Source organism: Ictalurus furcatus, chromosome 12 (genome assembly GCF_023375685.1).
Source record: "Ictalurus furcatus strain D&B chromosome 12, Billie_1.0, whole genome shotgun sequence".
Taxonomy (NCBI): Eukaryota; Metazoa; Chordata; class Actinopteri; order Siluriformes; family Ictaluridae; genus Ictalurus; species Ictalurus furcatus.
The window spans coordinates 24,546,237-24,572,026 of record NC_071266.1 but is presented as its reverse complement, the minus strand read 5'-3'; the positions used below and the strand labels follow the sequence as shown (position 1 = coordinate 24,572,026).

The 25,790-nt window shown below is 38.5% G+C and overlaps 3 protein-coding genes across 5 annotated transcripts; all 3 read right to left on the bottom strand.

Annotated features, from left to right (window-relative positions):
- Positions 1–6,825: 6,825 nt before the first annotated feature.
- LOC128615451 (class I histocompatibility antigen, F10 alpha chain) lies at positions 6,826–14,123 on the bottom strand. 3 transcript variants are annotated; one of them, XM_053637567.1, is made up of 6 exons: positions 13,586–14,123; positions 11,434–11,688; positions 10,359–10,646; positions 9,474–9,746; positions 7,685–7,789; positions 6,826–7,489 (listed from the first exon to the last, which is right to left on the bottom strand). In XM_053637567.1, exons 1-6 carry the CDS (start codon positions 13,665–13,667, stop codon positions 7,467–7,469), a joined length of 1,026 nt encoding a protein of 341 aa, XP_053493542.1. In that variant the 5' UTR covers positions 13,668–14,123; the 3' UTR covers positions 6,826–7,466. The 3 variants fall into 3 exon arrangements, 2 of the variants coding, with proteins under 2 accessions (XP_053493542.1, XP_053493540.1); XM_053637565.1 differs by having other exon boundaries at positions 7,422–7,504; XR_008387203.1 differs by lacking the exon at positions 6,826–7,489 and having other exon boundaries at positions 7,715–7,789; positions 9,139–9,746.
- A 107-nt stretch (positions 14,124–14,230) lies between these two features.
- Positions 14,231–20,502, bottom strand: LOC128615453 (patr class I histocompatibility antigen, CH28 alpha chain-like). Its single transcript, XM_053637571.1, has 6 exons — positions 20,023–20,502; positions 17,885–18,139; positions 16,795–17,082; positions 15,905–16,177; positions 15,177–15,281; positions 14,231–14,862 (listed from the first exon to the last, which is right to left on the bottom strand). Exons 1-6 carry the CDS (start codon positions 20,102–20,104, stop codon positions 14,849–14,851), a joined length of 1,017 nt encoding a protein of 338 aa, XP_053493546.1. The 5' UTR covers positions 20,105–20,502; the 3' UTR covers positions 14,231–14,848.
- A 160-nt stretch (positions 20,503–20,662) lies between these two features.
- On the bottom strand, positions 20,663–25,470 carry LOC128615454 (mamu class I histocompatibility antigen, alpha chain F-like). Its single transcript, XM_053637572.1, has 6 exons — positions 25,349–25,470; positions 24,418–24,566; positions 23,329–23,616; positions 22,354–22,626; positions 21,625–21,729; positions 20,663–21,310 (listed from the first exon to the last, which is right to left on the bottom strand). The coding sequence occupies exons 2-6, from the start codon at positions 24,560–24,562 to the stop codon at positions 21,297–21,299; spliced, it is 825 nt and encodes a 274-aa protein (XP_053493547.1). The 5' UTR covers positions 24,563–24,566; positions 25,349–25,470; the 3' UTR covers positions 20,663–21,296.
- Between the last annotated feature and the right edge of the window lie 320 nt (positions 25,471–25,790).

Here is a 25,790-nt window from a genome sequence, read left to right as displayed (position 1 = left end):
ACTGTGCTTACGGGATTAAAAAAAAAAATGAAAGCAGTAAATTTAAAGTTAAACACATATTTGAGTTAGAGTTAATAGCTCCACTACATTAAAATAAAAAAACCCAAAACATGCTAGAAATGCTCTAAAAGGATTAGGATTAAGTCTACATATACACTAGACTTATGCAGCATGCTTATATTTATGAGTTAGAGTTCACACCACTGTTTGAGATGTAAAGGAGGAGGGGAATTTATACGTGCGTCAGGTTTTTTCCTCATAGGATACACCTGCATTTCCTTGCTCCTAGCTCCTCTGGAAGCGTCCTCACTCCTTGTTCCTCGCCTCCTCTCAGTGTAATTAGTAATTTCCTTCAAGATGGCTGAGTTTGATCGATTTCCAGGTCACGGGCTGGAGGACGGAGGAGCGAGGAAACGAAGAAACGTTCATTACAGTATTGAGAAGTACCTCCTGTGTCCAAAAAAGTGCACAAATCCCCGTTTTCTACAAATGATAACGTGCATTATGGGTATTTTGTACCCACTTAAGAGGTCTATCCCAATACTCTAATCGATGCCTCAACAATCCTACAATCTGTGACCCAGAAATCGATCAAAGTCCACCATCTTAAATGTACATTGGATGTACCAGTTCTGAAAATGCCATTTCAAACTACAGTGGCCTTTGATTGCTCTGCACCTTCCATTATGTTACATTCTACTGTCTGTGACCCAGAAATTGATCGAAGACCGCCATCTTTAAGGACTTCATTCTGAAAACGTGATTAAAGTGTCGGCCATTTTGAAACTTTCAAACAGGAGTTCCCTCTGATAGCTCCGCCCCTTCCGCTATGCCACAACCCAACTTCATTGTTTTCCGGCGTTTCTACAGCATCAGGCTATTAATAACACTACATCTCACAGAGTTGCCTAGAAACGCACAAGCATTATTTAAATTACGCAGAATGAACCAACAGTTGGTACACTGGAAAGTGAAATGGCAAAGTGAAATAAATTCACAGTATCTAGTGAAGTATTTCTAGATAGATGAATACATAAAGCCCAATCCTTCACTCTCATTGTACTGAAATCTCTGCCTTTGGGTAAAATACGATAGACTTACTGGGTCAAAAACGTTCTCTGCTTGTGCATCATCCAAGGTCGTGGGAACAGACAGAGCGAGCAGAAAAGAGAGCAATACAAAACAGTCAGCGCATGGTGATATTATGAGGTCAAGAACTGAATTAGGAGTTCAACAGCTGTAGAGACAAACAGTGACAGGAAGTAGGGAGAATACGATGCTCTACACGCGACCGGTTTAAAGACTTTGACAGACATTATGCACATACTCGGATGAAAATAAAGACTTTTAAGATATCTACACGTATCCAGACACTTTCATTCAACGTCTCTTCCAAGAGCTGTTGAACATTAAGGATTTTTGCTCAAATGCCTAACAAAGGCTCAGTGACAGTTTACATTACAGACTGCTGTAATGTATGTGTGACCAATAAAGACTCATTATCATGATTATGTTTATTCATTGAAGGAGTCTCCAGCGTCAGAGCTTTGTAACAGTCAGAGGTAAAGCTTTAACTTAAAATTTTCTGTGAAAGCTTACAGCTGCTATAATGTAAGTGCTAACAGGAAGCAGAATTAAATGTACAGAAACTATAAACCTATATTAAAAAAAAAAAAAAAAAAAAAAAAAGTTAGGTGAGCTCCACTCCAATTGAATCTGTGACTGCCCCTCTGGCTAAACCACCTCACATTTAAAGTGTTAAAATGATTTATAATCCAATCAAAGCCTGAACAGAAAAAGCTGCAGGAGATGAGCTGAACTATTCCAGTATTGAGTGTACATGATCTGTGTGTCTCATAACAGCAGGGCACGTTGTGAGAGTAGTCGTGAGCACTGACTGATTTGTTTTCCCACACAGACGCCGATAAGAAGCTCACGGGTTGAATCAGGTGTGAGATTGCAGGGAAAACACTGCAGGCGTTTCTCAGGACTGGCACTGAGAACGATTATCCTACAGGCCAATGTGGTGGGAAGCGGATTATGTGTCTTGACTGAACGTCTAGTTTGGTATGCTGGGGCATTACAATTTAAAATCACAATAATTTCATAACATTTGAATATGTTGAGTCTCGCAATACACTCAAAATACGTCAACGTCCAGCTGTGTAAAAGTCTGGATATGCAACTAACATGATAAGATGATATAATAATTGTTTTATTTCACACTGGAGCCTCTCACATGACCAATTTTGACTTGTGCCATGGACGGATGAGGTGTCTGTTATGATTTGGAAGCGCAGAATAAACATATAGTTCTCTGTCAAATCATCTTTAGACATTGTCATCACCTGACCAGAGAGGGTAAATAACATAAATAAATAAATAAATAAACGTAACTATAAGCTTGTGGAAACACTTTCCTTTTCTCTATGAGCTGCCGTCATGTCACAAAGCCTCTCAAAACCTTTATCTGCACCATCTGCATACCTTATTGACATTCTTTATTTTCACTTCCTGGTCCTGTCTCCACCCCTTGACTGCCATATGTATGTCATCTTGTTACCTGTTTAGTTCCTAATTAGTTTGTCCATTTTTATACCATCATGTTTCTATGTGCCTTGGCAAAGTCTTATTCATGTTCAGTATTTCCTAGTTTTGACCCTCGGGTCTGGTTTTGTTTTTGTTTGTGATTATGGATGTTCCCATTTTGGGCTCACGGTGGCTTAGTGGTTAGCACGTTCGCCCCACGTTCGATTCCCACCGTGGCCCTGTGTGTGTGGAGTTTGCATGTTCTCCCCGTGCTGCGGGGGTTTCCTCCGGGTACTCCGGTTTCCTCTCCCAGTCCAAAGACATGCATGGTAGGCTGAGTGGCGTGTCCAAAATGTCCGTAGTGTATGAATGGGTGTGTGAGTGTGTGTGTGATTGTGTGCCCTGCGATGGACTGGCACCCTGTCCAGGGTGTACCCCGCCTTGTGCCCCATGCTCCCTGGGATAGTCTCCAGGTTTCCCCGTGACCCTGAAAAGGATAAAGCGGTAAAGAGGATGGATGGATGGATGTTCCCATTTTGATGATTCCTGCATGTTTGCTCTGGTCTTTGATGATGATTCATAGTTCTCACTCAATAAAAACCAGTATGTTTTTCACACACTTGCGCTTCTATACGCATGCCACAATTCAGCTAAAATAATTTGCATAAATGCATGTGATTGGCCATGAGAAAGGATCTCCTACAGGGTTGGTTTATGGTCCCCCCCCCCATATGTTCTTTGGTATTATTACTGCAGTATTTTCCAAGGGCTCAATTCAATCCACTGAAATACTTTGCTGGATGAAGATTGCCAGTTAATGACCCCTGCCATAAGGATTCTTCAGCTTGTCAGTCTGTGAGAAACGTACAACAGACGGTTTCCCTTTAAAGAGAACATTTGACGAACCCGAAAACAGACTCTATGTGGCGGTATTTTATATACAGTGTAATGATGTGTGTATCAACATACCTAGTTTGCATCGTGTCCTCGTCCAGACCTCAGAAGACCTTTGTGTTTCGCAAACTTTGCTTTGGTTTGGTGTGTCGCAGGCTGAACACTGTAGCTATTCATCAGCATGTTTAGACTGAGCCCCATAATGTTCTAAATTGCTCCAGGAATTAGCAGCTTCACTTGGCTTTGGTTCTCCAATCTCCAAAGCAGAGATTTTAAACCGTTGGTTTGTTTGTGATTTTTGGGGTTTTTTTTTTTTTGGATGACAGATAAATGTTTACTAAATTCGAACATTATGATTTAAATGTTTACACCACAGCGCTGTTGAAATCTGATTGGTCAGAAGTTGTTGATTCATTTTCTACATCAGTTGTAGTGCAAGCTTTGAGGCAAGTCACAGGTCCATATTAACACGCTCTTTCTAATACGTTATCATTTCTACCGTAACGGCTCATTCACAGCGCCTCGCACGGTGGACGCGTCACATAATCCAAGACTAATAAATGCATCTACATGACGTTTTGGAAGGAGTCTCCAGTGTCAGCGCTTTGTAACGGTCAGAGGTAAAGTCGTAACTTCAGGTTTTCCGCCGTTGGAAAACTTGAGTGATACTCAACAAAAGTGCCACTTCATAAGGAGTGTGAGGTAGAACTGGGTGCATCCTGCATGCAAAGTACCATGTGAGGTGAAAACGATCATGGGTAACAAATCAGCATTCAGGAGACGATGACCTCTGGTGGCTAAACAGGGGACTGTCAGTTGTTTGTAACTAAATATCATGAGACTGTGATGTTTATTTGTAAAGGACATTAAGTATTCTCAATTATATGGTGTTATATTGACTGGTGAGATCACTTTGAAAGTGCAATCCTGTTAGTCACATTATAGTTTGAAAGCAAATTGTTCATTTTAACAATTAATTACATCATTAGAATGTCCTTACTGTCCTTTCATGCCATTCCCCTGGATATGAATGCTAGTTGAACATTTTTTGTGTGTATTAGCTAGGTCAATTTTAAAAACTCAAGCCGTTGTCAGCAGAGAAACCTAGTAACAAAATGAAACATTGTTGCCTGAGATGAGTTAACACATTTTTGAATGTTAAAGTGAATATTTTCTTAAATTCAATGTTTTCTTTGTTTTATTTCAAAGTTGAAAAATGGCACCACGATCATGGACATGGTATTTTTTTTTTATTTTTTTTTTTACAAAATAGTAGCAACATTTTGAAACAAATTATACAAGGTTAAGTAATTGGCCTGTTATGAACAGTCCGTGCCTGTCCCTGTGTGCAGCTGATGATGAGGGAGTTGCTTTCGCACAAAGGCGTCATTCATCTCTGAGCTTAGTCCAGCTTACGGATTTATGTAACCACACTACATTCACATTGAGGGGGGAAAAATACATAGATCTGTCTTAACCCCTGATGTATGTGAGATCAGATCATACTGGTGCATCGTGTGTAATTAAGTCAATTGATTTTCACTGCATGTCTCTCAGGACACATAGAAATGCTGTAGCTGTTTCTGTAGGTCAGTGTAGTAATCATTTAATCAGTGTTAGTCCAACTCATTAGTTCTGCCGTCAGCCTTACATAAGAATGACAGAAGGTGGCCTGTTCATAAACCTTGCTAAAAAAAAAAAAAAGAAGCAGCTCATACTGCTGCTTGGATAAAATAACTTCCGCTCTGAACCTCAATGTTTTTTTCCATTCAGTGGTGAAAGACGCATGCAAGGTGGCGTGCAAAATTACTACTGCTGCTGCACATCATGCTTCTCTTCCTGTTTACATGGAGGAAGCAGTCCCATTAACCCAAACCTACACTTTACCAATCACTGTTTGAGCTGGGAGGGAAGGAGATTCAGAACTGGGAGGGTAGGAGAGTCTGCTTTACCTGCACACCACACACCAAACCTGGGACAAAATCCTCCGAAAAGTTCGAAAGACTGACACCAAGAGTGCTCATTAAAGTACAGGAATTTACAGTATAGAAAATTGACACAGAGAACTTGTAAAATGGGGAAGATTGGAATAATTTTACAGTAATTTACATTTTTTTTAATATAGTTTTTAATTTATTAATTAATACTGTAAAAAAAACCCCACCAAAAACACCATAGCACTAAGCTACTTAAGCTTTCAACAAAAAAAAATACAATAATTCATTTTAATAAAAGGATTTAACTGTCATTTTTTTAATCAATTATTTTGCAATTTTACAACCTTCGTAAAAAACATAGTAAACTAAAAGTACATCTAAGTGAACACAGCACGTTTAAGAAGAAAAGAAAGTTTACTTTAGCTTTACTGAGTAAAAAACAGGCTACTCGTAACTAATCAGCCTTTATTTAAGGGAACGAACACTACAGTAGGAGCCTGGACCCCTACAACATCTTAACAAAAACTACTCTTCCACAGTAGCACTGTGTGCTTGGACTTCTAATACTTCAGCGTAAAATCATGCCTAAGAAAATAAAAAAATAACACAAACATGGAGTTAAATAAAACCTACCTGATAAACAGGTGTTTAAATTTCACACACAAAACAAAAACAATAAAAACAGACAGTAGGCAGTGTTTAACAAATGAAACACAAGGAGTTCATGGGTGAAAGAACGCAAACGAACACGCTAGACACAGAAACAAACTAAAACCCATGACAGAACTTAAACACAATACGTAAATATACACACAAGCGTTCACTAGACACGGGTGATAAGAATAACGGGTGAAGAAAACAACAAAGACTGAACATGAAGGAGAAAACAAAAACAGAGGCACACTTCCTGAGGAAGTGGTGCGATGAGAACGTTACTCTCATCTTCATCTAAGTCAGTTGGCAAATAATTCTTTACAACAGACACAGGTGGTGTTCCTGCCAACACAGAAATCCATCATGAGCATGTGCAGGCTGACAATGCGGGTGTTGATCAGGGTGAATGTTAAACCAACAGCCCCCCCCCACCCCCGCTCTCTCTCCTTCTCTCTCTCTCTCCTTGTCAGTAGGCTGTATTGTTATCTGACGATTTACTCTGAGTCACATCACAAGGGTGTGATGTGAAATCTCTCAACCAGACACCCACCACCAATCACAAAGCACAGACAGCACACTGTTCACAACGTGACAGTTACAAAACATTTGTTCATAACTGAATTGTACTAAGTAAAAGATAATAAATTACATCAAAGGAGCAAATTATACATTTTTTCCCACCAGATATTTTATTGAGAAGAAAAACAAACCGACTGACACACAGCAACAATCATTCACAGTTTTTTTTTCTTTTTATACTAACAAAGGAAAATAAAATTAAAAAGTACAAACACCGAAAACAAACCCACCCCCCACCTTTTTTTTTTTTTTTTTTTTTTCAACACATCATGAAAACCAAACAAACTATATTAATTGATGCTCTTATATATTAATTGGCACTTGTGGCATCTCAGAGAGCAGGAATAGGAATAGGAATAAGAAATAAACATTTGTGTGAAAAAAAAACCCTTTTCTCTAAATATATTGCCCCTAGGTGGCTAGGTCAAAACAGAAATACTTGTGAAAAACTGCTAATTGTTAAAGCCTTGAATGTCTACATTCATATGAGCTATTAAGCACTACTGTGGAGTGTGACATCGCAAATAAATTCAACGCTGAACCTGGGCACCTGGTAAAAAAGAGTTCAAATGAAAAGGTAATACATCTGCTATTGTAAAACTAAATGTAATAACGCAAAAAAAAAAGTTTGTTAATTATACTGACGTTGTGCAAAACTATGTAACACTTTGAGAATTAAGGTTAACGTGAAGGGTTAAGTGACAAACGGATTTTTAATCAAGCTTATTTGTGGTTCAGACTGAGCCTGAGAAATGCTCTTTCTTCATTTAGATTGACTTGAGTGAAGACGAGACGTGTGCAAATATCCGAGAAGAAACAGCTAGACCTGAGGGCTGTAGGAGTTTGAGGTTGAGGATAGACAGCTCGATCTTCTCAGGAGAGGAGAATGAATTGACCTGCAACAACAAAAGCTAAGACCTGAATAAGGTTTTAACATGTACAATAATTCATTGTGGAAGATTGCAAGTAACTTTATAACTCGTATATTCAGTTTCAGTGTCTTCTGAAAAAGGAAACAAAAGAGAAGCAATGATTTTTAAACTTCCACACCGATCATATGTATCGGCTGATCATTAGGGTACATTGCTCACCTTTTTTATAACAGAAGCTTCGTATTACAAGCCCGACTACAGCGGCGATGAAAACGCAGCCTAGTGTAATCCAAACATAAAGTCTGAAGGGTTTCTCTTCCTTACCTACAAGTAAGAAAATGTAAATGTGGTCAGTCTAAGACACAGAAAGAAAATGTCTACTGTACAACAGTTCTTCCAGGGGAAAAAAACACACACAAATATAGCATCTGTACAATTTACCTGAACATATTATTAAATGAATATAATATAATAAACAAACTGGACAACATCTAACATCATATCCCTGGGAAAAGAGAAATAATATGATATCGACGTATTGTTACGCCATGGCGAACTCGAGGCTGCAGTTCTCAGCATACAGTGCCGCCTACAAACATGGCGGACGAGGACTACACTTCCCAGCCATGCCCGCGCTTGAGTTCGCCGGAGTATTGAGTACGAACACCTGTGCTGCACCATAAGTTATAAAAGGCCTCGTTAACTTCAGCGTCTCGTGAAGTAAACGCTCAGCAGCCTTGTCTCTGTTGTGTACCGAGCATTAATTTCCGTATCCGCCAAACTGGTTCTGATATTTGCATTGTTTGTTGACTACGATTCTGCCTAAGCCTAGTACTGCCCGTTTGCCCGATCGCCTGACCTTGATTCCCTTCCGTACTTCGTCTTTCGTCTGACCCACGCACTCTAGACTGTTCGTCCACGCTGGTCCCACCTGGCCCTAGATTTCATAACGGACTTGCAGGAGTCGAAAGGTAATACCGTGATACTGGTGATTGTTTATCAGTTTTCGAAATCCATCGCCTAATTCCACTACTGGCCATCCCATCTGCCTTTACCACAGCCGAACTACTTTTCCAACATGTGTTTAGATACTTCGGCATCCCAGAAGAGATTGTGAGTGACAGGGGTCCACAGTTCACGTCTCGCATCTGGGCCAGTTTCATGGAGAAGATGGGGGTCACCGTTAATCTCACTTCCGGGTACCACACCCAGGCCAACGCACAGGCAGAACGGGCCAACCAAGAGATCATACGGTTCCTCCGAACCTTCTGCGCCACCAATCCAGGGGACTGGAGCCACTTCCTACTGTGGGCGGAATATGCACAGAACTCGCTACGGCATTCCGCCACCAAGCTCACCCCATTTCAGTGTGTCTTGGGCTACCAGTCGCCATTGTTCCCCTGGAACGCCTCCCCCACTGACTCACCAGCGGTAGATGAGTGGTTCCGCCGGAGTGAACAGGTCTGGGAATGCGCCTACCAACAGCTAGTGCAGGCCTTCCGCACCGCCAAATGAAAGGCAGACCGGCGCCGGAGGGATCACCCCAATTATCAAGCCGGTGACAGGGTGTGGCTTTCCACAGAGATCTAAAGTCACCCCTCCCGGGCAAAAAACTCCAACCTAAATATATCGGCCCCTTCCGAGTCTTGAAGCAAATTAACAAAGACATGTACCGCCTGGACCTAGCAAAGCAAAGCCGCATCGCCCCGTCTTTCCATGTCTCTCTCCTCAAAGCAGTGATACCGGGCCCCTTGACCACGGCGGTGCCGGAAGACTCCCCACCGGAAACGCTAGAGATCGAGGGCCGCCCAGCCTACCGCGTCCGTGACATCCTGAACTCCAGACGTAGCCTCGAATATCTACTAGACTGGGAGGGGTATGGCCCAGAGGAGCAGTGCTGGATCCCATCCATTGGAATAAACATGTGATAATATTCCTAAAGAGCAAATGAATTGTGGAAATATTGTTATTTAAGACATAATTGATGTGTAAATGTGTAACTTCATACCCCAGGTGACTGTAATATTTCCCTCTAGGCTGCTGTGATGCACTACACAGCTGTAGCGCTGATCTCCTGTGTTCTCCTCAGGTCTGATCACACTGCTTCTGGTCTGAAACGTGCCATCACCATTAGGCAGCACATCATTCATCTCGTCATCCACCAGCTGTAAATCTGCCCCAATCCACTTCACCTGCACTGCTCTGGGGTAAAACCCAGTCACATGACACGTGAGGAGCGTGGAACCAGCGCTCTGCCTCTTGAAAAGCCTGACCTCTGGAGCTAAACAAAAACAGTAAAACAAAACCACTTAGACTTCATACATACAGCATGTAGTCTACGTTTTTATATATATATATATATATAAAATGTACATTTGTACATGTAAATATGAACAAAAATGTATGTATTCGGAGGTATAAACAAAGATATGTTATCTTGAGTGGTAGCTCAGTGAGTGAGTGGTTAGGACGCTGGATTGGAAGGTCATGAGTTCAAATCCCAGCACCACCGAGCTGCCACTGCTGGGCCCGTGAGCAAGGCCCTTAAACCTTAACTGCTCAGTTGTAACGAGATCATTGTAAGTTGCTCTGGATAAGGGTGTCTGCCAAATACCATAAAATATATACAATTACAGCCTTTTTTTTTGTTCGTATTTATAAGTACAAAGCAAAAAAGACATTGTGTGTAAATTTGAAGTGGCTATTTGTACTGGAAGTTTATTAAACAACAAAGAAAAAAGGTCTGAATACTTATTTCTCCTCACTGTACAGACAAAATAGATATTATATATATATATATAGAGAGAGCTCTGTTAGGAAAAAAATGTAGACACAATTGATGGCGATATTGATGCACAACTTAAGTATTAAATTTCTCGGACACATATCTTACCTTTCTTATTTCTGACACTAGAAGCATGCTCTAAGAACATCCTAAGGCGGTCAAAACAGGTCTTTTTGTAGTAAGACACCAAGGTTTCAAGCCAGATTATATCCTTCTCCCTAACCCTTTTATATATGAGGGCTTGAGGAACAGAAGCGATGAACGTCTTACTGTCCATATCTAAACTTAAGAAGTCCTTCCCATTGAAGGCATGGGTTAACGATGACTTGGTGGTGCCATCTGGATAGAGGTCACAGTGACTGTAGGCTTGGTAAACGTTAATGTCCGCATGTGGACCTGTAATTCAGTACAGAAGAAAGCAGGTCATGTTTAGTGCCCCTGCAATACAGAAGAAAATAAAAGGGCAGATGTTGTCAGTGCGAGTTTGCATCTGTATATATTACTAGAAAACATGATAAATAATGTAATAAAACCATGCTGCTACCTACTGGACATATTTTTAACTACAATATCAAACAAGCTTAAAGTTCTGATTAAATGATGAAATGTTAATCGCCAATTATTGCTATTAGAAGGGTATTCAGATATTTCTCACTTAAGAAGTATTTAAACGCTGCACGATAGTCAGCTCTTTCGAGACATCCACACGGCACCTACAGAATACACTGCTAATGAGAAACTGACTAGAGCAGACATTTTAAAAACCTCCCATTGAGGCCCACTTTTCAAGCAGCATGAGCACAGGAAACTGTATTACTAGTGTGAGATGGAGGGAGGGGGCGGGCCCCTCCACAGAGCGTCAGTATAAGTGAGAATGTTCCAGCATACTCAGTGTTGAAATGCGTAAAGGTTGGCAGGTCTGATACAGGCTTTTAAATATTTATCTTTGCTATTACTTCATCTCACCCCTCACCCTCCCTCCAAACCCTGAATATTTCTGGACTAGACAGTGCATGGAATTTAAGATAAAATGCAATTCATTAAACTTTCTATAAGGAAAAGCAAATTGTATGTTGAATATATTTTTATGTGTTGAACTTGTAATGTTCGTATTTTTTGGCAAATAAGCAATGATGATGAACAAAGCCTATAGTTGTCATTATATTACAAAAAAGTGAAATACCTGTGAGGTTGAACTGTGACATAGCTGTTTGGAGTGCTAAATCCATAGTTGCCATGTTGCGGTGAAATAAAAATCTGGCCTCTTTCCAGTGTTGCTGACCAGCTGTAGTGTTGAACCATTCGGGACATGGAGCTGTCGACTTCATGTTGCTGTCAAAGGAATATAGGGTCACATCATTCACAGTGCCACTCTCTGTGTAATGGGGAAGGCCGAGGCCTTCAGAGCGAAGGAAATTCCAACTGATAGATTGAACATCTGCAAAATAGAAATAGAAAGCAGTTATGGATCATCTGAGTTTGCAGATACGGTCAACTCAGATTCAAAAGTCTGGAAAAAAAATGTGGACTTCGTCCAAAGGTTTTTCAGCCTATTACATACTTTGACATATATACGTTAAGAAAATAATGTAGGTATTGGTGTCTGCCTACAGAGATCCCATTGTGTAAGAAGCTAGTTTAACCAACACACTGATAAAAAAAAAAAACAGTTAAGCTGTCTAATGGTGTCTAAAACTTTCCTAGGTAAAGTTTGCTTTTCTCCTGATTCGATCACGCTTTTGGATAGTTACAAGCTGTAACGACAGAATCAATTACGTTTGCAATGGCAAATGACTGAAGCGTGCTTACACAGAAAATTTAAGTAAATGCTATTCAAACTCATTGGATCTGTCAATATGTTTGAGCCAGGAGGCACTTTTAATCCATTATAAAATGGACATATCAAATAGGTAGACAATCAAACCCAGACAGACAGACTCTATTCTCACAGTGAAGCTCAATTGGGCGGCTGTGGCTCATGTGGTAGAGCGGGTTATCCACTAATCGTAAGCTTGGTGGTTCGATTCCTGGCCCACGTGACTCCACATGCCGAAGTCTCCTTGTGCAAGACACTGAACGCCAAGTTGCTCCCGATGGCAAGTTAGTGCCTTACGTGGCAGCTCTGCTACCATTGGTGTGTGTTTGAATGGGTGAATGAGACACAGTGTAAAGTGCTTTGGATAAAAGCGCTATATAAGTGTGCCATTTATCAATTAATTTTACTGTTGACTTTTAAAGTATTTTATTTTTAAAGTCTTCAAAATCACCTGATCTTCCAGTATAATTGTGCAAGGAGTAATTTTTTAAAATGGAGATTTAAATGAGCCAGTTCAGGTATTTCATGTGTTCCAGCTCATACACACCTGGTGCAATTAAAGAAGCACTTGATTAGTTGATTCAGTTGTGCTGGAGACAACACCTGTTTTGCGTATTTGTGCTGTTGTGAGGGATTCTGTTCAGGGGGTTGAATAATTTTGAGACTGGAGAAGTCATTATTAGCATTTCAGTTGAATTTGGGGAAACCACTCGAAGCGTTCGTCGTGTTGAACTATTTCAGTGGCTTTTGTCTGATTTGTTCACAAAAAGCTGAAAGTCTGTTTGACAGTAAACCTGATTTGCAATGGGAGTTGAATAATTTTGATTGCAACTGTATGGGTGAGATGCACCAATAAGGATTAATCATAAATCTAGATTAAATCAAGTTTTATCTAATAATTCTGTTGCACCAAACTTTAAACCTTGTTTAAAAATAAACAGACTTACATTTAAACCATCACTGTAATCCTGGATTTAATCTCATAATAAACCTGGATTAACTATAATCTTGTTGCTCCATCACTTTAAACACAGATTTAAATTTCAGTTAGGGATTCAATTTAAACCTGCTATTGGTTTAAATTGTCAAAATGGCAGCACTTATTTGGTGGATTGGAGAAGATGAAAAAGATCCTCGCAGTAAAATAAGGGACTGTCTCAACCCTGTTGAGTTTTAGGATGGTGCTGAACAGGTACCGATTCAGCACGGAAACTGATTAGGTAAAATAAAACACAGAACCTGCAATTAGACCTGGCAGTGACCGAATGCAGCCATACCACCCATGCTCCAGCTTTTAAGTGTCGCAGTGTGGTCACATGAATCGTAGTTCTAATCCCCGATTTGTTCATCTGTGTTTAAAGTGAAGTGGTGCAACACAACTCGATTTAAAATAAAGTCCAGATCAAGAAATCCTAGACTAGCTCTAAACTGTGTTTAGCGCTAAACTGTGTTTAGGTGCCACATCTTTCCAAAATAGAAAGCTATAATAAAAAAAAGTCTGCACAAAAGCAGCACTTACCACAACGCGACTGCTGGAGATGTAAGAACAAGACTAAAGTATGAATAATCGTTGCTTTGTTCATGTTTAGGCGATGTCTCATAGTTTAAGTAGCCTAGAGAAAGTTGATCTGCAGGAGAGTTTCTCTCAAAAGAAAATGACCTGCGCACTTCGGCGTTATGATGACGCACTTGTAGAAACATGACAGTATCAGAGGAAATGGTTCATACCCATGCAGTTTTCTCTTGCACTTGCTCTTGCCCCCCAACAAAACCAACAAAAAAAAAAACAACAAAAACAACAACAACAACAAAAAACCTGAATATTATTGTACTTTAATATTTAAATAGTTGGGATATGTTCATAAAGTAAATCTGTAGGCTACTAAGCAGTTCTGTGTAATTAATTTGATAGTTAAAGCGGTCCCTGGCTGCAAAACGTTTGAGAGCCCGTGTGTCAGAATATCTATTTAAATAAATGTAAGAACGAGGTTTTACATACTGCATGGCAATCATAACTGCATTAATGTGAGTCGGACCCTTGCCCAGTTTCAGTCACGTGGAGAAGAGTCAGACACATGTCTTACACTCACTACAACTTCTTACTCTACATCTCTGTTAGATGATCGTCAACATTTATCTAGGGGACACATGTCTGTGAGTGAGGTAAGGCTTTATTTAGTTTATTGAAGACGTGTAGAATAGAAACACATTGAGAACAAGTGGAAAATACAAATACGTTAACGCAATACATTCTTAATGGCCCTAAAATATCATCCATATGAAGAGAACGACAGAACGAGGATGTAGCTAAAGAGTTTGAATCACTGATTAAATATGACATATATTACCACAGATGTTGTTTATAATCAAAAGCTCTTTATTGAAATGGGTATGACTGATGATAAGAAATAAAAAGGAGTATTGATTTTTGTAGTTCTACTTACATTGTGCATCATCTGCAACACAAACTCCAGGCCTGATGTTAGTGTGAGTTACATGTTTAGCATTAGCAGCTTTGATCATTTTTTAAATGTGGCGTGCAACATTGCGTATAACTGTGTACTCGGTTCTGTGGGGTATTCTGAGGTCAAAAAGGTGACGAATCAAAACTATATAATCAACTGATTCTGCGAGAACATCTAGGTCTGATAACACTGTGCTCTGACTGAGCCTGAGGTATCGGAGGTAGAAGAAGGACGTTTAAACTGTAATGATGTCAAACAAGGATGTTCTGAATGACTGAAACTGAGAAACTGAATACATCTTCACATGAGAGGTAACTTCAACTCCCAGCATCTGTAAGGACACAACAGGGAAAACAATTAACGATTAAATTCATAATGTTAATTTTTAAAAAATTTTTTGCCACTGTTTAAAAATAGGTTAAATTAAGCTGTAACAAGTTGATTGATTGATTGAATGAATGATTTAACCAAAAGACAAAGTGATTGGTAAAATAGCAGAATTTACACAGCATTACAAGTCATTGTTATATAGTTAATGTTTGCGTCTTGTGAGCAGAGTCTTGAGAAATGAGAGACAACAATGAGACTTTCTCAATTCTACACCAGTCACTGGTATTAGCCAAACACAAGGGTTTGTTTACTCACCTTTACTTTTTAAGATGCATCTGATTACAAGCCCGATTATAGTGACGATGAAAATGCAGCCTAGTGTAATCCAAACATAAAGTCTGAAGGGTTTCTCTTCTTTATCTACAAGTAAGAAAATGTAAATGTGTTCAGTCTAAGACACAGAAAGAAAATGTCTACTGTACAACAGTTCTTCCAGGGGAAAAAACGCACAAATATAGCAGCTGTACAATTTACCTGAACATATTATTAAATGAATATAATATAATAAACAAACTGGACAACATCTAACATCATATCCCTGGGAAAAGAGAAATAATATCATATAAACGTATTTACTGTCTACGTAATGAGATAACAAATATGAAATATCACACACCAGGACAGGATTAGACCAATATCTTTATAACGTCCAGGTGTAATTTACAGTGTAATAATCTTTACTGTATATAGCATATTATCCCAGATTATAGATTTTACTCTAGATCGGATATTAGAATACATCTTGAATATCACGCCTCAGGCCATAGAATAAATGTAAAGAAGTAATATCACACCATGAGTCATAAATCACATTCATTATATAAACATGTAATAAATGACATTAGATTATATATTACATATATATCACAATTCCCTTAATCACCGATTAGAATAAACATGTGATAATATTCCTAAAGAGCAAATTAATTATGGAAATATTGTTATTTAAGACCTAATTGATGTGTAAATGTGTAACTTCATACCCCAGGTGACTGTAATATTTCCCTCTAGGCTGCTGTGATGCACTACACAGCTGTAGCGCTGATCTCCTGTGTTCTCCTCAGGTCTGATCACACTGCTTCTGGTCTGAAACGTGCCATCACCATTAGGCAGCACATGATTCATCTCGTCCTGCACCAGCTGTAAATCTGCCCCAATCCACTTCACCTGCACTGCTCTGGGGTAAAACCCAGTCACATGACACGTGAGGAGCGTGAAACCAGCGCTCTGCCTCTTAAAAAGCCTGACCTCTGGAGCTAAAAAAAAAAAAACGGTAAAACAAAACCACTTAGACTTCATACATACAGCATGTAGTCTACACATATATAATATTATATATATATATATATATAAAATGTACATTTGTACATGTAAATATGAACAAAAATGTATGTATTCGGACGTATAAACAAAGATATGTTATCTTGAGTGGTAGCTCAGTGAGTGAGTGGTTAGGACGCTGGATTGGAAGGTCATGAGTTCAAATCCCAGCACCACAGAGCTGCCACTGCTGGGCCCGTGAGCAAGGCCCTTAAACCTTAACTGCTCAGTTGTAACGAGATCATTGTAAGTTGCTCTGGATAAGGGTGTCTGCCAAATACCATAAAATATATACAATTACAGCCTTTTTTTGTTCGTATTTATAAGTACAAAGCAAAAAAGACATTGTGTGTAAATTTGAAGTGGCTATTTGTACTGGAAGTTTATTAAACAACAAAGAAAAATGTCTGAATACTTATTTCTCCTCACTGTACAGACAAAATAGATATTATATATATATATAGAGAGCTCTGTTAGGAAAAAAATGTAGACACAATTGATGGCGATATTGATGCACAACTTAAGTATTAAATTTCTCAGACACATATCTTACCTTTCTTATTTCTGACACCAGGAGCATGCTCTAAAAACATCCTAAGGTGGTCAAAACAGGTCTTTTTGTAGAAAGACACCACGGTTTCAAGCCAGATTATATCCTTCTCCCTAATACTTTTATATATGAGGGCTTGAGGAACAGAAGCGATGAACGTCTTACTGTCCATATCTAAACTTAAGAAGTCCTTCCCATTGAAGGCATGGGTTAACGATGACTTGGTGGTGCCATCTGGATAGAGGTCACAGCGACTGTAGCCTTGGTATACGTTAATGTCCGCATGTGAACCTGTAATTCAGTACAGAAGAAAGCAGGTCATGTTTAGTGCCCCTGCAATACAGAAGAAAATAAAAGGGCAGATGTTGTCAGTGCGAGTTTGCATCTGTATATATTACTAGAAAACATGATAAATAATGTAATAAAAGCATGCTGCTACCTACTGGACATATTTTTAACTACAATATCAAACAAGCTTAAAGTTCTGATTAAATGATGAAATGTTAATCGCCAATTATTGCTATTAGAAGTGTATTCAGATATTTCTCACTTAAGAAGTATTTAAACGCTGCACGATAGTCAGCTCTTTCGAGACATCCACACGGCACCTACAGAACACGCTGCTAATGAGAAACTGACTAGAGCAGACATTTTTAAAACCTTCTCCCATTGAGGCCCACTTTTCAAGCATCATGAGCACAGGATAACATACTGTATTACTAGTGTGAGATGGAGGGAGGGGGCGGGCCCCTCCACAGAGCGTCAGTTAGTATAAAGTGTGAATGTTCCAGCATACTCAGTGTTGAAATGCGTAAAGGTTGGCAGGTCTGATACAGGCTTTTAAATATTTATCTTTGCTATTACTTCATCTCACCCCTCACCCTCCCTCCAAACCCTGAATATTTCTGGACTAGACAGTGCATGGAACTTAAGATAAAATGCAATTCATTAAACTTTCTATAAGGAAAAGCAAATTGTGTGTTGAATATATTTTTGTGTGTTGAACTTGTATTGTTCGTATTTTTTGTCAAATAAACAATGATGATGAACAAAGCCTATAGTTGTCATTATATTACAAAAAAAAGTGAAATACCTGTGAGGTTGAACTGTGACATAGCTGTTTGGAGTGCTAAATCCATACTTGCCATGTTGCGGTGAAATAAAAAACTGGCCTCTTTCCAGAGTTGCTGACCAACTGTAGTGTTGAGCCATTCGGGACATGGCCCTGTCGACTTCATGTTGCTGTCAAAGGAATATAGGGTCACATCATTCACAGTGACACTCTGTGTGTAACGGGGAAGGGTGAGGCCTTCAGAGCCAAGGGAATATAAACTGATAGATTGAACATCTGCGAAATAGAAAAAGAAAGCAGTTATGGATCATCTGAGTTTGCAGATACGGTCAACTCAGATTCAAAAGTCTGGAAAAAAAATGTGGACTTCGTCCAAAGGTTTTTCAGCCTATTACATACTTTGACATATATACTTTAAGAAAATAATGTAGGTATTGGTGTCTGCCTACAGAGATCACATTGTGTAAGAAGCTAGTTTAACCAACACACTGATAAAAAAAAAAAACAGTTAAGCTGTCTAATGGTGTCTAACACTTTCCTAGGTAAAGTTTGCTTTTCTCATGATTCGATCACGCTTTTGGATAGTTACATGCTGTAACGACAGAATCAATTACGTTTGCAATGGCAAATGACTGAAGCGAAAATGAACGTAAATGCTATTCAAACTCATTGGATCTGTCAATATGTTTGAGCCAGGAGGCACTTTTAATCCATTATAAAATGGACATTTCAAATAGATAGACAATCAAACCCAGACAGACAGACTCTATGCTCACAGTGAAGCTCAATTGGGCGGCTGTGGATCAGGTGGTAGAGCGGGTTATCCACTAATCGTAAGCTTGGCGGTTCGATTCCTGGCCCACGTGACTCCACATGCCGAAGTGTCCTTGGGCAAGACACTGAACCCCAAGTTGCTCCCGATGGCAAGTTAGCGCCTTACATGGCAGCTCTGCTACCATTGTGTATGGGTGAATGAGACACAGTGTAAAGTGCTTTGGATAAAAGCGCTATATAATGGTATGGTATATAAGTGGTGCTTATATGGTATATAAGTGTGCCATTTATCAATTAATTTTACTGTTGACTTTTAAAGTATTTTATTTTTAAAGTCTTCAAAATCACCTGATCTTCCAGTATAATTGTGCAAGGAGTAATTTTTTTAAAATGGAGATTTAAACGAGCCAGTTCAGGTATTTCATGTGTTCCAGCTCAAGCACACATTCAGGCGTGCTTGAGACAACACCTGTTTTACATATTTGTGCTGTTGTGAGTGATTCTGTTCAGGGGGTTGAATAATTTTGAGACTGGAGAAGTCATTATTAGCATTTCAGTTGAATTTGGGGAAACCACTCGAAGCGTTCGTCGTGTTGAACGATTTCAGTGGCTTTTGTCTGATTTGTTCACAAAAATCTGAAAGTCTGTTTGACAGTAAACCTGATTTACAATGGGAGTTGAATAATTTTGATTTCAACTGTATGGGTGAGATGCACCAATAAGGATTAATCATAAATCTAGATTAAATCAAGTTTTATCTAATAATTCTGTTGCACCAAACTTTAAACCTTGTTTAAAAATAAACAGACTTACATTTAAACCATCACTGTAATCCTGGATTTAATCTCACAATAAACCTGGATTAACTATAATCTTGTTGCTCCATCACTTTAAACTCAGATTTAAATTTCAGTTAGGGATTCAATTTAAACCTGCTATTGGTTTAAATTGTCAAAATGGCAGCATTTATTTGGTGGATTGGAGAAGATGAAAAAGATCCTCGCAGTAAAATAAGGGACTGTCTCAACCCTGTTGAGTTTTAGGATGGTGCTGAACAGGTACCGATTCAGCACGGAAACTGATTAGGTAAAATAAAACACAGAACCTGCAATTAGACCTGGCAGTGACCGAATGCAGCCATACCACCCATGCTCCAGCTTTTAAGTGTCGCAGTGTGGTCACATGAATCGTAGTTCTAATCCCCGATTTGTTCATCTGTGTTTAAAGTGAAGTGGTGCAACACAACTCGATTTAAAATAAAGTCCAGATCAAGAAATCCTAGACTAGCTCTAAACTGTGTTGAGCTCTAAACTGTGTTTAGGTGCCACATCTTTCCAAAATAGAAAGCTATAATAAAAAAAAGTCTGCACAAAAGCAGCACTTACCACAACGCGACTGCTGGAGATGTAAGAACAAGACTAAAGTATGAATAATCGTTGCTTTGTTCATGTTTAGGCGATGTCTCATAGTTTAAGTAGCCTAGAGAAAGTTGATCTGCAGGAGAGTTTCTCTCAAAATAAAATTACCTGCGCACTTCGGCGTTCTGATGATGCACTTGTAGAAACATGACAGTATCAGAGGAAATGGTTCATACCCATATGCGGTTTTCTCTTACACTTGCTCTTGCTTCCCAACAAAACCAACAAAAAAAAAACCACCAACAAAAACAAAACAAAGAAACAAAAAAAAAAAACTGAATATTATTATACTTTAATATTTAAATAGTTGGGATATGTTCATAAAGTAAATCTGTAGGCTACTAAGCAGTTCTGTGTAATTAATTTGATAGTTAAAGCGGTCCCTGGCTGCAAAACGTTTGAGAGCCCGTGTGTCAGAATATCTATTTAAATAAATGTAAGAACGAGGTTTTACATACTGCATGGCAATCATAACTGCATTAATGTGAGTCGGACCCTTGCCCAGTTTCAGTCACGTAGAGAAGAGTCAGACACATGTCTTACACTCACTACAACTTCTTACTCTACATCTCTGTTAGATGATCGTCAACATTTATCTAGGGGACACATGTCTGTGAGTGAGGTAAGGCTTTAGTTAGTTTATTGAAGACGTGTAGAATAGAAACACATTGAGAACAAGTGGAAAATACAAATACGTTAACGCAATACATTCTTAATGGCCCTAAAATATCATCCATATGAAGAGAACGACAGAACGAGGATGTAGCTAAAGAGTTTGAATCACTGATTAAATATGACATATATTACCACAGATGTTGTTTATAATCAAAAGCTCTTTATTGAAATGGGTATGACTGATGATAAGAAATAAAAAGGAGTATTGATTTTTGTAGTTCTACTTACATTGTGCATCATCTGCAACACAAACTCCAGGCCTGATGTTAGTGTGAGTTACATGTTTAGCATTAGCAGCTTTGATCATTTTTTAAATGTGGCGTGCAACATTGCGTATAACTGTGTACTCGGTTCTGTGGGGTATTCTGAGGTCAAAAAGGTGACGAATCAAAACTATATAATCAACTGATTCTGCGAGAACATCTAGGTCTGATAACACTGTGCTCTGACTGAGCCTGAGGTATCGGAGGTAGAAGAAGGACGTTTAAACTGTAATGATGTCAAACAAGGATGTTCTGAATGACTGAAACTGAGAAACTGAATACATCTTCACATGAGAGGTAACTTCAACTCCCAGCATCTGTAAGGACACAACAGGGAAAACAATTAACGATTAAATTCATAATGTTAATTTTTAAAAAATTTTTTGCCACTGTTTAAAAATAGGTTAAATTAAGCTGTAACAAGTTGATTGATTGATTGAATGAATGATTTAACCAAAAGACAAAGTGATTGGTAAAATAGCAGAATTTACACAGCATTACAAGTCATTGTTATATAGTTAATGTTTGCGTCTTGTGAGCAGAGTCTTGAGAAATGAGAGACAACAATGAGACTTTCTCAATTCTACACCAGTCACTGGTATTAGCCAAACACAAGGGTTTGTTTACTCACCTTTACTTTTTAAGATGCATCTGATTACAAGCCCGATTATAGTGACGATGAAAATGCAGCCTAGTGTAATCCAAACATAAAGTCTGAAGGGTTTCTCTTCTTTATCTACAAGTAAGAAAATATAAATGTGGTCAGTCTAAAACACAGAAAGAAAATGTCTACTGTACAACAGTTCTTCCAGGGAAAAAACACACACAAATATAGCAGCTGTACAATTTACCTGAACATATTATTAAATGAATATAATATAATAAACAAACTGGACAACATCTAACATCATATCCCTGGGAAAAGAGAAATAATATCATATCAACGTATTTACTGTCTACGTAATGAGATAACAAATATGAAATATCACACACCAGGACAGGATTAGACCAATATCTTTATAACGTCCAGGTGTAATTTACAGTGTAATAATCTTTACTGTATATAGCATATTATCCCAGATTATAGATTTTACTCTAGATCGGATATTAGAATACATCTTGAATATCACGCCTCAGGCCATAGAATAAATGTAAAGAAGTAATATCACACCATGAGTCATAAATCACATTCATTATATAAACATGTAATAAATGACATTAGATTATATATTACATATATAACACAATTCCCTTAATCACCGATTAGAATAAACATGTGATAATATTCCTAAAGAGCAAATTAATTATGGAAATATTGTTATTTAAGACCTAATTGATGTGTAAATGTGTAACTTCATACCCCAGGTGACTGTAATATTTCCCTCTAGGCTGCTGTGATGCACTACACAGCTGTAGCGCTGATCTCCTGTGTTCTCCTCAGGTCTGATCACACTGCTTCTGGTCTGAAACGTGCCATCACCATTAGGCAGCACATGATTCATCTCGTCCTGCACCAGCTGTAAATCTGCCCCAATCCACTTCACCTGCACTGCTCTGGGGTAAAACCCAGTCACTTGACATGTGAGGAGCGTGAAACCAGCGCTCTGCCTCTCGAAAAGCCTGACCTGTGGAGCTAAACAAAAACAATAAAAAAAACCACTTAGACTTCATACATACAGCATGTAGTCTACATATATACATATACATACATTATATATATATATATATATATATAAAATGTACATTTGTACATGTAAATATGAACAAAAATGTATGTATTCGGACGTATAAACAAAGATATGTTATCTTGAGTGGTAGCTCAGTGAGTGAGTGGTTAGGACGCTGGATTGGAAGGTCATGAGTTCAAATCCCAGCACCACAGAGCTGCCACTGCTGGGCCAGTGAGCAAGGCCCTTAAACCTTAACTGCTCAATTGTAACGAGATCATTGTAAGTTGCTCTGGATAAGGGTGTCTGCCAAATACCATAAAATATATACAATTACAGCCTTTTTTTTGTTTGTTCGTATTTATAAGTACAAAGCAAAAAAGACATTGTGTGTAAATTTGAAGTGGCTATTTGTACTGGAAGTTTATTAAACAACAAAGAAAAATGTCTGAATACTTATTTCTCCTCACTGTACAGACAAAATAGATATTATATATATATATATATATATATATATATATATATATATATATAGAGAGAGAGAGAGAGAGAGAGAGAGAGAGAGAGAGAGAGAGAGAGCGAGCTCTGTTAGGAAAAAAATGTAGACACAATTGATGGCGATATTGATGCACAACTTAAGTATTAAATTTCTCGGACACATATCTTACCTTTCTTATTTCTGACACCAGGAGCAAGCTCTAAAAACATCCTAAGGTGGTCAAAACAGGTCTTTTTGTAGTAAGACACCACGGATTCAAGCCAGATTATATCCTTGTCCCTAATACTTTTATATATGAGGGCTTGAGGAACAGAAGCAATGTACGTCTTACTGTCCATATCTAAACTTATGAAGTCCTTCCCATTGAAGGCATGGGTTAACGATGACTTGGTGGTGCCATCTGGATAGAGGTCACAGTGACTGTAGCCTTGGTAAACGTTAATGTCCGCATGTGAACCTGTAATTCAATACAGAAGAAAGCAGGTCATGTTTAGTGCCCCTGCAATACAGAAGAAAATAAAAGGGCAGATGTTGTCAGTGCAAGTTTGCATCTGTATATATTACTAGAAAACATGATAAATAATGTAATAAAAGCATGCTGCTACCTACTGGACATATTTTTAACTACAATATCAAACAAGCTTAAAGTTCTGATTAAATGATGAAATGTTAATCGCCAATTATTGCTCTTAGAAGTGTATTCAGATATTTCTCACTTAAGAAGTATTTAAACGCTGCACGATAGTCAGCTCTTTCGAGACATCCACACGGCACCTACAGAATACACTGATAATGAGAAACTGACTAGAGCAGACATTTTTAAAACCTTCTCCCATTGAGGCCCACTTTTCAAGCAGCATGAGCACAGGATAACATACTGTATTACTAGTGTGAGATGGAGGGAGGGGGCGGGCCCCTCCACAGAGCGTCAGTTAGTATAAAGTGTGAATGTTCCGGCATACTCAGTGTTGAAATGTGTAAAGTTTGGCAGGTCTGATACAGGCTTTAAAATATTTATCTTTGCTATTACTTCATCTCACCCCTCACCCTCCCTCCAAACCCTGAATATTTCTGGACTAGACAGTGCATGGAATTTAAGATAAAATGCAATTCATTAAACTTTCTATAAGGAAAAGCAAATTGTATGTTGAATATATTTTTATGTGTTGAACTTGTAATGTTCGTATTTTTTGTCAAAAAGCAATGATGATGAACAAAGCCTATAGTTGTCATTATATTACAAAAAAAAGTGAGATACCTGTGAGGTTGAACTGCGATATGGCTGTTTGAAGTGCTAAATCTATAGTTGCCATGTTGCGGTGAAAGAAAAAACTGGCCTCTTTCCAGAGTTGCTGACCAGCTGTAGTGTTGAGCCATTCGGGACATGGCCCTGTCGACTTCATGTTGCTGTCAAAGGAATATAGGGTCACATCATTCACAGTGACACTCTGTGTGTAACGGGGAAGGCCGAGGCCTTCAGAGCGAAGTAAATATAAACTGAAAGATTGAACATCTGTAAAATAGAAAAAGAAAGCAGTTATGGATCATCTGAGTTTGCAGATACGGTCAACTCAGATTCAAAAGTCTGGAAGAAAAATGTGGACTTCGTCCAAAGGTTTTTCAGCCTATTACATACTTTGACATATATATGTTAAGAAAATAATGTAGGTATTGGTGTCTGCCTACAGAGATCACATTGTGTAAGAAGCTAGTTTAACCAACACACTGATAAAAAAAAACAGTTGAGCTGTCTAATGGTGTCTAACACTTTCCTAGGTAAAGTGTGCTTTTCTCCTGATTCGAACAAGCTTTTGGATAGTTACAAGCTGTAACGACAGAATCAATTACGTTTGCAATGTGAAATGACTGAAGCGAAAATTAAAGTAAATGCTATTCAAACTCATTGGATCTGTCAATATGTTTGAGCCAGGAGGCACTTTTTAATCCACTATAAAATGGACATTTCAAATAGGTAGACAATCAAACCAACTCAGATCAGTTCATAAGGACCAACTCTATGCTCACAGTGAAGATCAATTAATTTAACTGTTGACTTTTAAAGTATTTTATTTTTTTAATTTTCAAAATCACCCTATCTTCCAGTATAATTGTGCAAGGAGTAATTTTTTTTTAAATGGAGATTTAAACGAGCCAGTTCAGGTATTTCATGTGTTCCAGCTCATACATACCTGGTGTAATTAAAGAAGCCCTTGATTAGTTGATTCAGGTGTGCTTGAGACAACACCTGTTTTGTGTATTTGTGCTGTTGTGAGGGATTCTGTTCAGGGGGTTGAATAATTTTGAGACTGGAGAAGTCATTAATAGCATTTCAGTTGAATTTGGGGAAACCACTCGAAACATTCGTCGTGTTGAACGATTTCAATTGCCTTTGTCTGATTTGTTCATCGCAAACTGCTGAAAGTCTGTTTGACAGTAAACCTGAATTACAATGGGAGTTGAATAATTTTGATTGCAACTGTATGGGTGAGATGCACCAATAAGGATTAATCATAAATCTAGCATTAAATCAAGTTTTATCTAATAATTCTGTTGCACCAAACTTTAAACCTTGTTTAAAAATGAAAGAGATCCTCGCAGAAAAATAAGCAACTGTCTCCACCCTGTTGAGTT

Excerpts from the sequence above, each read along its gene's own strand:
- LOC128615451 (XM_053637565.1), bottom strand. The coding sequence starts at position 13,667 with ATGAGACATCGCCTAAACATGAACAAAGCAACGATTATTCATACTTTA. Across the intron at positions 11,689-13,585 it reads TCTCCAGCAGTCGCGTTGTG|ATGTTCAATCTATCAGTTGG; the intron begins GTAAGTGCTGCT and ends TCTATTTTGCAG. Across the intron at positions 7,505-7,684 it reads AAGCTTCTGTTATAAAAAAG|CTTTTGTTGTTGCAGGTCAA; the intron begins GTGAGCAATGTA and ends TTCAGGTCTTAG.
- LOC128615453 (XM_053637571.1), bottom strand. The coding sequence starts at position 20,104 with ATGAGACATCGCCTAAACATGAACAAAGCAACGATTATTCATACTTTA. Across the intron at positions 18,140-20,022 it reads TCTCCAGCAGTCGCGTTGTG|ATGTTCAATCTATCAGTTTA; the intron begins GTAAGTGCTGCT and ends TCTATTTCGCAG. Across the intron at positions 15,282-15,904 it reads AAATATTACAGTCACCTGGG|ATAAAGAAGAGAAACCCTTC; the intron begins GTATGAAGTTAC and ends TCTTACTTGTAG.
- LOC128615454 (XM_053637572.1), bottom strand. The coding sequence starts at position 24,562 with ATGAAGTCGACAGGGCCATGTCCCGAATGGCTCAACACTACAGCTGGT. Across the intron at positions 23,617-24,417 it reads ATCGCAGTTCAACCTCACAG|GTTCACATGCGGACATTAAC; the intron begins GTATCTCACTTT and ends ATTGAATTACAG. Across the intron at positions 22,627-23,328 it reads TGGTGTCAGAAATAAGAAAG|CTCCACAGGTCAGGCTTTTC; the intron begins GTAAGATATGTG and ends GTTTTTGTTTAG.